General features: G+C 48.1%; 1 protein-coding gene across 1 annotated transcript; it reads left to right on the plus strand.

Moving 5' to 3' along the window:
• Positions 1 to 1,601: 1,601 nt before the first annotated feature.
• SLC38A7 (solute carrier family 38 member 7) lies at positions 1,602 to 11,792 on the plus strand. The gene is made up of 11 exons (XM_077453658.1): positions 1,602 to 1,784; positions 2,799 to 3,066; positions 3,166 to 3,364; positions 3,801 to 3,942; positions 4,634 to 4,729; positions 5,282 to 5,339; positions 5,420 to 5,534; positions 6,714 to 6,861; positions 7,673 to 7,872; positions 8,713 to 8,767; positions 9,786 to 11,792. Exons 2-11 carry the CDS (start codon positions 2,836 to 2,838, stop codon positions 9,886 to 9,888), a joined length of 1,347 nt encoding a protein of 448 aa, XP_077309784.1. The 5' UTR covers positions 1,602 to 1,784; positions 2,799 to 2,835; the 3' UTR covers positions 9,889 to 11,792.
• The last annotated feature ends 430 nt before the right edge of the window (positions 11,793 to 12,222 follow it).

Below are 12,222 nucleotides of genomic sequence, written 5' to 3' on the forward strand. Positions count from 1 at the left end.
ATATGTAAATCGAGCCTATGATGTTTCTACGGATCTGACTGTGCCTTTGCATGAAAACCCTTTAGTGGACGGTACATGGTATTCTGGGAATTTCCCTTCCATTAATACCAGTGACATTGATTTAACCCTTGCACAGCCTCAGCCAGTTTCCATATTTTGCACACCTGTAGAATAAAATAAATTCAGGTCTCAAGGTGACTATTTTGGGTCTTGCGGTCTCCATTATCATTAATCGCTCTATGAAGGTTGTTGGATGTGTCATGAACAGAACAGAACATGGTGTACTTCACGTAGATACAGGAACTGGTCAAAATGATTTATAACACATGAAAGCTGTGATATTGGGTTCAGGTTTGTTTGACCTTCCGTCAGGAAGGGGTTAAAGAGGCCCTGCCACCTCCCCCCTCTGGCCACAGTCTCCAGTGTAAAGCCATCTTATACAGCCCCCCCCCCCCCCCCCCCCTTCTATGTCCACCATTGTAACACACCTGCCACTTCCAGATGTGAGGAGTATGTGACCTGAGCGCTCTCACGTGACTCTGGAGCAGAGACATTGGGTATTCAGTAGAAGGAGGAGCAGTGACAAGTGTGTTCAGAAGGGGAGGAGCAAGGACAGCGGGTGTAAAGTGGGGGAGGAGCATTGACAGCAGGTGTTCAGAAGGGGAGGAGCAAGGACAGCAGGTGTTCAGTGGGGGAGGAGCATTGACAGCAGGTGTTCAGTGGGGGAGGAGCATTGACAGCAGGTGTTCAGTGGGGAAGGAGCATTGACAGCAGGTGTTCAGTGGGGAAGGAGCATTGACAGCAGGTGTTCAGTGGGGGAGGAGCAAGGACAGCAGGTGTTGAGAGGGGGAGGAGCAAGGACAGCAGGTGTTCAGAGGAGGAGGAGCAAGGGCAGCAGGTGTTCAGAAGGGGAGGAGCAAGGACAGCAGGCGTTCAGTGGGGGAGGAGCATTGACAGCAGGCGTTCTGTGGGGGAGGAGCATTGACAGCAGGTGTTCCGTGGGGGAGGAGCATTGACAGCAGGTGTTCAGTGGGGGAGGAGCAAGGACAGCGGGTGTTCAGAGGGGGAGGAGCAAGGACAGCAGGTGTTCAGAGGGGGAGGAGCAAGTATTGGGGGGGCATAAGCTATGACACCAGGTGTTCAGAGGGAGGGATGGTGACAACTGGTGTTTAGTAGGGGAGGAGCAGGGACATTGGGTATGGGGGGGGGGGGGGGGGAGTGCTGGAGAGGTGATATTAGGGTGGGCAGTATAATAAATTATCTCCAGGTTTGCCCTTGTCAGTCACAGCTAGTATAAATACCTGACTTGGACTTTGTATGAGTTTCCTGCCATCACCTTCCTATACAGTGTTGTGAAGGGCAAGTACTGAGAACCAATCAGATAAGCTGCCTGCACATATGCTAATAAGAGCAGAGGGAGGAGTCTCATCACTTTGCTGCTTCTTCACTGGGGCTGAGGCGGGGATAACGGTAGGACTTATCCCAGTGGAGGAAACACAATCCGGGGAGGGGGCGGAGACTGCTGTAAATGATGGGCGGGGTCAGAACTGCCCTATCTCATGTGACCTCTCTTAATGGCGGAGCGCGCGCTGTAATTGTCGGGGACGCGCACGCAGGATAGGGACACGACATGCTGAGGGCTATCCGAAAGTTTCCAATCATTATGTCCCCCGAGGCCCCTCCCAGCGCACAGGTGGACCGGAAGTACACCTCCTCCCTACAGCTCCCGGCGGTCATGTGATAGAAGGGAGCGGTCACGTGGCGGGCGAGGAACGGTTGGTCAGGTGAGGGAAGCCGAATATAACTCCGACCCAAATTACTACCCCTCCCCCCATTCAGTGTACCCCCTCCACAATACTCCTCCTTTCATTATCCTCACCCCTCCCCCATTATTACTCCTCCTTTTAATTACCCCTCCCCCAACTATCCTTTCGTCTTTAATATCCCTCTTCCTCCCATTGTACTTCTACTCTCATAATACCCCGCCTCCCTTTGTAATACTCGTAATACCCCGCCTCCCTTTGTAATACTCCTAATACCTCTCCTTCCCTCATAATACTCCTATTACCCATCCTCCCCTCGTAATACTCCTAATACCCCTCCTCCCTTCGTAATACTCCCAATATTCCCTCCTCCCTTTTTAATACTCCTAATACACCTCCTTCCCTCGTAATACCCCTCCCCCTTGTAATGCTCCTAATACCCCTCCTCCCCTCGTAATGCTCCTAATACCCGCCACCCCTTCACAATACCCCTCCTTCCCTCATAATACTCCTAATGCCCCTCCTCCTCATGTGATACCCCTCCCCTTCTCATAATACCCCTCCCCCAATTGTACCTCTTCTCTCATAATTCCCCTTCCCCCTCATAATACCCCTCCTTCCCTCATAATACCTCTCCCCCAATCATACCTCTTCTCCTCTCATAATACCCCTCATAATACTCCTAATACCCTTCCTCCTCCCCATTGTATCCTTCATATAACTCCTCACCCCCCCCCCCCCATGATATTCCTTGTAGACCTTTCCTCCCCCTTATATCACCCTCATATTACCCCTCCTCCCCTCATATTGGAAGGGGGGTATGCTGTCATGATAGAGTATCTCCCCCTCCCCCAGTTGTAGGTCTGTGGCCCCTGATCCAGTTTTCCTGATGTCAGAGTTTCTCTAGAAGGGGAAGAGGTGACTCCTGTAGTGTCGGCTCAGCTGCTTTCAGTCCGGGAGGGGCTATAGTGTGTGCTTTGGTCATGTGACCCTGCCCAGTCATGTGACTGTTTGTCTCTCTCTCTTTTGGCACAGCACACACACGGATGGTTTCTCCCTCTTCCCGAGTACAATGTCCCTGGGGAATGTGGCCATCAATGACGACTACTCGTGGGACGCCGGGGAGCGGGCTCGCCTCCTGCAGAGCCCCATCGTCCCGGAGACCCGAAGCCTGGTCGGAGGGACGTCTGCCATCGGAGCCGTCTTCATTGTGGTGAATGCCGCCCTGGGAGCCGGTCTGCTGAATTTCCCAGCTGCCTTCAATGCTGCGGGAGGAGTTACGGCTGGTATCGTGCTGCAGCTGGTAAGTGCGCTCCACCACAAGATCTCGCCTCCCCCTGCCGTGTCACTTTATTATCTGTTTGCACCCCATGACAGTATGCGTTGTCTATTCCCCCTGAAGGTGTTGCTGCTCTTCATCATCAGTGGTCTGGTGATCCTGGCACACTGCGCAGATGCCTGCAGTGAGCGGACGTACCAGGAGGTGGTACGTGGGATCTGCGGCCGGCTTACTGGTGTGCTGTGTGAGATTCTCATCGCCGTTTACACTTTCGGGACATGCATCGCCTTCTTCATCATTATTGGTGACCAACTCGACAAACGTGAGTCCCTTTTGCCAATGTGGTGCTGGAGTAATGTCGCCGGTGGTAGCAGTGTTTGTGTTTTGTACGTGGGTGGACTATGGTTGCCACCTCATCCCTTTAAACCCGAACACATATTAATTATACAGGTTCTGTGGCTGATTAAGGTGGCAATTTAAACGCACTTGGTGCCTTATTCTGCATTCAATTATCCTCAGAACCTGTGTAATTCAAAGGTGTTCGGGTTTAAAGGGATGAGGTGGCAACTCTAGGGTGGACACAGTCCTCTTCAGGGTGACATTGTCTCCTCCTAATGGAGCAGCTGCCAGTCAGGTGCCCCATCAAGGCTTCCTTCTTACGGGGACTGACTGCCATCCTGTACAGGAACGTCAGCCTAGAATGAGATCTGTGTTCTGTGCATGACTGACTCTGCCCTGTCTCTGCTGTTTGTGTGCAGTTATTGGAGCCATGATGCACTCCCTGGCGGGGAGCAGTGTTCCCTGGTATGCCGACAGGAAGTTCACAATCACCATCACAGGAATTTTATTTGTTCTGCCGCTGTCTCTGCCACGCGAGATCAGTGTACAAAAATATGCAAGGTGAGCCAGCCATGTCCGTATTTAGGGGGGTTCATTATAATGTCATGGTGAGAACTCCTCATAATGGGCACAGCAGGTGTACAGACCCAGGAACTCAGCATAGGGATGGTGGGAACCCCCTCATAATGGGCACAGCAGGTGTACAGACCCAGCAACTCAGCATAGGGATGGTGGGAACTCCTCATGGTAGGCACAGGAGGTGTGCAGATCCAGGAACTCGGCACAAGGATGGTGGGAACTCCTCATGGTAGGCACAGGAGGTGTGCAGATCCAGGAACTCGGCACAAGGATGGTGGGAATCCCCTTATAATGGACACAGCAGGTATACAGACACAGGTACTCAGCACAGGAATGGTGGGAACTCCTCATGGTAGGCACAGGAGGTGTGCTGATCCAGGAACTCAGCACAAGGATGGTGGGAATCCCCTCATAATGGACACAGCAGGTATACAGACCCAGGTACTTAGCACAGGAAGGGGGAGAACTCTTCATGGTAGGCACAGTAGGTGTGCAGACCCGGGAACTCAGTGCAGGGATGGTGGGTACCCCTCATAGGCACAGGAAGACATGATAAAGCAGTTAAATAAATTGGCACACAGTGATCAGCCGCCCCTGTGGGGGGGTATTCTCTGTTTTCTGTCTTTTGTGTTGAGTTCCTGTTACATCTCTGACAGTCACCTGTCTTTTGCAGCTCACTCAGTGTTCTCGGGACATGTTATGTGACATTTATTGTCATCTTCCGCTGCGCCCAGCCACATGAGCAGATCCCGGCGTATATTCCATCCAGGTACTGCTCACACATCCCCTCTTTCCTGTGCCCCCACAACTCTTCCCCCTGCCATCACATCTTTTCCCCTGTGTCTTGTCCTCATGCTGCCTCCATGTTTCTTCTGCATGTCTTTTCCTCCCCCGGCCTTGGCTTCTCTTCCCCTGTGTCTTGTCCCCCCTGCTGCCTCCGTGTCACTTTCTGTGTGTCTTTGTCCTCTCGCTGCCTCTATGTCTCTTCCCTCCTGTCTTTGTTCTACCTGTCTCAGCTTTTCTTCCCCTCTGTCTTGTCCTCCCCCTGCCTCAGCTTCTCTGCCCCTGTGCCTTGTCCCCCCCGCCTTCATGTCACTTTTTTCCTGCCGCTGCCTCTCTTTTCCCGTGTATTGTTCTTCTCCTGTGTCGTCCTTTCTTCCCCTGTCTTGTTCCCCCCCCCCACTTCGGTTTGTCTTCCCCTTGCCTCCACTTCTCTCCCTCTGTGTCTTGTCCTCCCACTGCCTCCATGTCTCTTATCCTGTGTCTGGTCTTCCCGTTGTCTGCATGTCTTTTGTTGCTGACATTCCTCTTGTCTCTTCAGGGCCTCCTCCTGGATTGCAGTCTTCAATGCTGTCCCCACCATCTGCTTTGGATATCAGGTGTGCAGATATTATTTTGGTGTCTATCCAGTAATGACGTGTGTGTACCCATCCTCACCTTCCTCCCACTGTGTCCACAGTGCCATGTCAGTAGTGTCCCCGTGTATGGCAGTATGCAGCAGCAAGACATACGACGCTGGGGGATTATAGTGACCATCGCCATGTTTATTGCCTTGAGTGTCTATACGGGGACAGGTAAGCTGGAACATTCTTCATACTGTATAGGTAGCGTTCTCCTAGGGTCTTATAGACTCCACATAAGAGGAACTCTATAACCAATTACATTATTAGTTCTTATGTGAGGTAGGAGCCTAATGTCGGGCCAGCAGAGTCCTCCTAGGGCAGTGGTGGTGAACCTTGGCACCCCAGATGTTTTGGAACTACATTTCCCATGATGCTCAACCACACTGCAGAGTGCATGAGCATCATGGGAAATGTAGTTCCAAAACATCTGAGGTGCCAAGGTTTGCCATCACTGTCCTAGAGTCTTATAGGCTCTACATAACAGATACTCTGCAGCCAATCATCACATTTTAGGTTCTTACTTTGTGAGGGAGGACAAATGGTCACAAACACAAATTCTCCTGTGCTTGGTTCAACAAGGATAAGCCATGTCTTGCTGCCCTTTAAAGACTGGGCTAGTCTGGTATTCTAGAACCACAAGAAAAAGAAAGAAAGGGCCCAACAACCTAGTGCATTATCCTAAAACCATAATTTTATTGTTAAAAAGTGGTAAGTATTATACTCGCAATATCACAATTGGGTTAAAAGCTCATCACATGGTACAGCATCCTTCAGTCCTAAGTGCATCAAAATCTTGGGCAGGAGGTGAAGACCCAATAGGCTAATATATTTCAAGGTTAAACCTCTTCCATGGAGCCAAACTTTCTTTTTTTTTGTTTTAAGATGTTTAAAACGTGTTGGCCTATTGGGTCTTCACCTCATGCCTGAGATTTTGATGCACTATGGACTGAACAATGCCGTACCATGCAATTCATTTTGATGCTGTACCATGTGATGAGCTTTAACTCAATTATGATTTTGTGAGTATAATACCACTTTTTAACAATAAAGTTATGGTTTTAGGATAATGTACGTGCGTCCTTTCTATCTCTTGTGGTTTGTGGGGGAGGAGCCTTTTTTGGGCTGTGCAGAGTCCTTGTAGGGTCTTAGAGACTCCACATAACAGGAACTCTCTGCGGCCAAACGCATTAACCTTTCTTCTTGTCTGTTCAGCGAATTAAGGTTTAATATCTGTATGAAATAATAGTTGTCCAGCCATAGTGAAAATCTTCTGCGGTCTTTTTGTGTATTATGAGCTCCTTTGCCATATGATGTAACCATGTCTTGTCCCTTCATTGTCACCTCCTTTAGGTGTTTGCGGGTACCTGCTGTTTGGCTCCGGTGTGGACCAGGATGTCCTCCTCTCCTTCCCATCTAATGACATTCCAGTGGCTGTGGCCCGTGCGTTCATCATCGTATGCGTGCTCACTTCCTACCCGATTCTTCACTACTGCGGCCGGTCAGTTTCATCTGCTGCTTTTTGCCATGTCATCTTCACTGGATCTCAATGTTCATGTACAGCTTCCCCTTTCACAATTACTGTTTTTGTTGCCATATTGAGGTTGTTGTTTGTCCCCAGAGATTGTTCACATAGCAGGCAAACATTGGACTGACTGCCCTGTAAATAAAGGAAAGCTCCAGTAAAACAGCTGGGTACACAGTGGTGGTAAATATATAGATAAGTCAATAGATTACACGCATGGGGTGGGAATTAACAGTGTCACTGGCATAAAACCTGCACCAGTCTTCTAAACTGAGAAAACAGAGCAGTCCCTTTTTGTTAATAGTTTAAAGACATGCTGCTTGCTCTATCGCCTTCTCCCCCTCTGCTTTATTAATGTGATGCATGCCACGAAGGCCAGCCATAGACAAAGCGACAACATGGTCCGTGTTGATGAGGAAATCCCTCCTGAGCCATTGTGTTCTGATGGAGAACGCAGTGATTAATGCTAGCAGCTTATAACCTTGCATGTGAAATCCCTTACTGGACAGAGATGAAGATGCATTTGAACTAGAAGACCAAAAAAAAATAATTGGTTGGCCATGCTGTGCTCAGATTGAGGGCGTCGCTGGAAACTGGGAACACGCTAGCTGCATTTTCCCAGGCAAGGGTTCAGACGAGTCATGAGAGCAGGATGCTCGGATGGAGGCTAGACCTTCTGTAGATCAATACGGACCCTGAGCCCATAAAAAGGTTTTGTTTGGCTAGATAGGTGAAGGGGTGTCTACTATCGTGACCTGTTTTTGATGGTGCCATTTTCTGTCCGCAGGGCGGTGTTGGAGGGCCTCTGGCTGAGATTTACTGCTCAGGAAGCAGGGGAAGAGCCACGGCGAGAGCGGCGCCGACGAATCCTGCAGACACTAATCTGGTTTGTGCTGACGTTGCTGCTGGCGCTGTTCATCCCAGATATAGGCAGAGTCATCTCCCTGGTCGGAGGACTGGCAGCCTGCTTCATTTTTGTATTTCCAGGTTAGATGTACATTGTGGAACAGGTTGGGGGGGCGCACATATTCTGTTGCAGGGTGTTGTGAAGAGGGGGGTAACTCATCGTGACATCATTCATGTTTTGTCTGCTGAGGCTCCATCATAGATGGAATGTGAGGTAGATTTTAGTTAGCATACTAAAAACAGAAATGTAACCATTGCCAGTGTTTACTTGTTGCTAGTTTATCAAAGTTGTCTCCATTTCATCCTCCCACAAAGCTGTATAAGAGGCTGCAAAATAAAGAGAGAGAGGAGCAAGTACCTTGAGTATTAAATCAGGTTGGCATGTAATGGATAAACTCAATATTGCACTCACAGATGTCCTGGAGGAGTGGTGCATGCATAAATCAGGGAGATTACCTTTATCCCTCTATGGTCTGCAGCAGGGATGTGTGTGCAGAAAATTTTCCAACCACAGTCTCCACATTAAAGAAGGAGCTGCTGAGAAGAGTAACTTAGGAGGCGTCTTTACAGCTCCCTATCAGCAATAGTATCTTCTTCTTCTTCTTCTTTTTTTTTTTTTTCCTGGGTGTCAGGGGTTGTTCCGTAACATACTGCTGACTCCTTCCACTTTGTTAAGCTTTTGCCTATCAGACGCCCCTGACTGCCAAAAGTAGAGTCTTCTTCTGATATAGATGCGCAGAAGCTGATGATGTACTCCTTTATGTGGCTCCTTGGTCTTTAGTATGTAGTTTGGGAGATCTATACATAGTCCTCTACAACCCCCCCCCCCCCCCCATTTCCTGTGTTATGCCTCTGTTGTAAATTGGGTTGATATCAGGCAGATTTCCTAATTTTGATGAAAATCTTTTGTCTGTTGAGCAGGTCTGTGTCTCATCAATCTGAAACTTTCTGAGATTCAGGAGCAAAAGAGCAAAAGGTAAGAGTGAATTATTCATACAATATCCAATCAATTATCAGTAATTAACAGTACAAGGTGTGAAATGGATAGTGGGGCAGTGTGAGGGTGTGTGTATGGGGTGGTGTGTATCACAGGGTGAGTGCAAGGGAAAGTGTGTGTGTGTGTGTGTGTGTGTGTGTGTGTGTGTGTGTGTGTGTGTGTGTGTGTGTGTGCGCGCACACTTTACAGGAAGTGTGAAAGGCACAGGGTTTGGGGCACAGGCTGGGTGCCAAGGATGAAGCTTGTGTGCTCCACAGGGTGGGTGCCAGAGACTGTGTTTAGGCTTGGTGTTAGTGTCTGTGTGTGCTCCACAGGGTGGGTGCCAGGGATGATACTTTTGTGTTCCACAGGGTAGGTGTGAGGGACCATGTTTGGGACACAGGCTGAGTGTCAGGGACTGTGTGTGCGCCCTCCACAGGATGAATTTCAGGGATGATTGCTGTGTGCTCCACAGGGTAGGTGTCAGGGACAGTGTTTTGGGCACAGGCTTGGTATTGAAGTGTGTGTGTGTGAGCTCCACAGGGTGGGTGCCAGGGATGATGGTTTTGTGCTCCACAGGGTGGGTGAGGGACTGTGTGTGTTTGTGAGCGTGTTCTCAAGGGGGTGGGTGCCAGTGACAGTGTGTTTCACAGTGTGAGTGATAGAGATCGTGTTTGGGGCATAGGCTGGGTGCTGCCAGGGACAGTGTTTGGGGCACAGACTGTGTGACAGGATAGTGTGTATAGAGTGCAGGCTGGGTGCTGACATGGACGTGTGTGTGTGTGTGTGTGTGTGTGTGTGTGTGTGTGTGTCACAGGGTTGGTACCGGGAAGTATTGTGTGTTTGAGGCACAGACTGGTTGACAGGCGGATAGTATGAAGAAGGGGGTATATTTTGCATTGGGGGTGTTCTCTGCATCCAGTAGTGGGTTCTTGATGTGTACTGGGTCAAAGCACTGTATGTAGGTAGGCTTATAGACTAGGACTGTCTCGGCTAACTATATCCCTTCCTCTTTTAGCTGGTGGGCCATGATCTGTTATGGTGTTGCCATGGTAACACTTGGAGCATTCATCTTTGGACAAACCACTACAAAGGCCATCTTTGTGGACCTGATGGGCTGAAATCTACAAGAAACAACTTGAATATCACATTCCTTATCACTGCTCATGTACTGCCGATCATCGAATCCTCCGTCATTCCCTCTCGCTGCTCATATCCTCCTTTAATACATAGCCAGTGCCCATCTCCAATGCTTTAGCTTCCAATCCAATACTGTGGGCACATTGCAAGCTCTAGATCCAGTAAGAACTGAACAGTAAGCGGAGAGGGAGCTGTGGTCACAGGCAGTATATGCTGTGGAGTACTGTACAATGAATCCTCTCCATGCTGAAAAAACAATTCACCCATATCCAGGACATAGAGATCTAGGGCCACTGCACTGTCATTAATCTGTAGGTCATCGTGGGCAGCCATTACCCTGGAACATGAGTCACTCGTCATCCAAGACTTAAAGATCAAAGCGCACTACATGCTTATTAATTTGTAGATTGCCAACATTAGCCATTGCCATGGAATGTGGTTCACCCTCATCTGGGCCATAGAGATCTAAGGGCACTGCTCCTTCATTAAGTTGTAGATCACTGAGATCCAACACTGCCCTCGAACATGGCGGCCTTAGAGCTTCACCTTCAGGGAGATCCACTGAATGAAGACCCCTGTGGAATGTACATGAGCTTTAGGCTTCCATTGTTTCATTTTTTTTTTAATGCAACTCTAACTGAATAGAATTAGTATTTTTTGTTATTATTATTGGCACTGTAAGATATTGCACATTTTTAATGTATTTTTTTAATTGTTAATGCTGCTTTTTTTTCTTGTATGTCTTCAGATCTCAAGTCTTTTAGTATATGTATTTGTTTGTTTTTTCTCTTTTTCTGGTGGGCAAATATGCAGGATCCAATGGAAAAATAAGTTTGGCAATATGGAGGGTGAAGACCTATCATTCAAAGAAATGACTCCAGGTGAATTTCTTTCTGGAAACAATCACTGTCTTCCATCTGTTAGATCTCCTGCCCTACTTTTTGAAGTCTGTTTCTATAAGTTAACTAGGCGTTGTGAATGCTGCAGTTTGCACAGGACTTTTGGGTTTCCATTGACAGATGTAGGAGAACTACAATGCTTGTATGACTTCTTCAGATCACCATTTGCCTGCTTTAGAGAATATGGGGTACACTGCCCCGAAGCACCTTCATGAAAAATTGGGCTCTAAACACCAGCAGTGGTCTATCCTATGACCCACAACTGCACAAATACAAGGAAGACGACCAGCTGAATCCTGAAGTAAAAAAAAAAAAAAATCAAAGGCTGGTAACTTTATTCACATGGACATCCATCTGGGCCCTCCACTGACATCTTTTACTAACAACGCTGAGCTTAATCATAGCAGACTCTTTGTTCTTTTTTTCTGGATGAAAACAAATGCCAGTGTTTGATTTTCTTGGAGTGCAGCCTGTCTTACAATTGGGATGGGCAAGGCTCTAACCACAACAGGTGCCCTTTGTATGGCATTGTAGAGCCCCACACTGTCACCATCTGTCACCTAATCGACTGCATTCTCCTAAATAATTGGCATCGTGTGCGTCCAAGATAATATTTCACCCGTGCAGGGTACAAAAACTGAATGGTATGATATGCAGAAGGGAATATTGTGGACAGTTGCAACGTTTACACGCACTGGCTGATCTCAGTCATGTGACATGCTGCTTTATTTCACCTCTTAAACTCCGTGCCATGACATTGGTACAGAAAAGTTTTTGTTAGTTTTGTTGTTTTATTTTTACCTCTTCTTTTTTTTTTTTTTTTAAATGCACAACGCCCCCAGGATGGCGAATGGTTCTCAGCAGAGACTGTGCTCACTGAGGATAATGGGTGCTATTATAAAATGTGTGCTTCGGTTTTCATATATCAGTGCAATGTCTTTTCCACAAATAAAGGGAATATAAATGTCTCTGTATGACATAAAGAATGCAGTCCTTCTACTCTTTTCATAAAAGATGGCAGCTGAGGCCTCTCAGTTCTGTCTCGTGTTCTGGAATAATCAATGGCCAGAAGTTTGCTGCGTCCTGCTTCAGTGGGCGATATATGTCTCATACAAGAGAGAAACTTTGTCTTGTATTGATCAAATGACACCTGCACTACAACTACCACTCCACACACACACACTTCTCTTTCTGTTTACAGACAGTAATCCCTCCGTATTCCTCTGACAGGGTTCCTGCTCTTCCAGCTTACATACAAGGATCCTTCCATATTCTGACACATGGTCCCCTCTCTTCCAGCTTACACACAGTGATCTCTCCCTATTCCTCTGACACAAGGTCACCTCTCTTCCAGACTACCAACAGCGATCCTTCCATATTCCTCTGACGTTGGGTCTCCTCTTTTGCAGTCTACAC

This window comes from Lithobates pipiens, unplaced genomic scaffold, assembly GCF_037356315.1.
Source record: "Lithobates pipiens isolate NorthernLeopardFrog02 unplaced genomic scaffold, aLitPip1_a1.2 Scaffold_10, whole genome shotgun sequence".
Taxonomy (NCBI): Eukaryota; Metazoa; Chordata; class Amphibia; order Anura; family Ranidae; genus Lithobates; species Lithobates pipiens.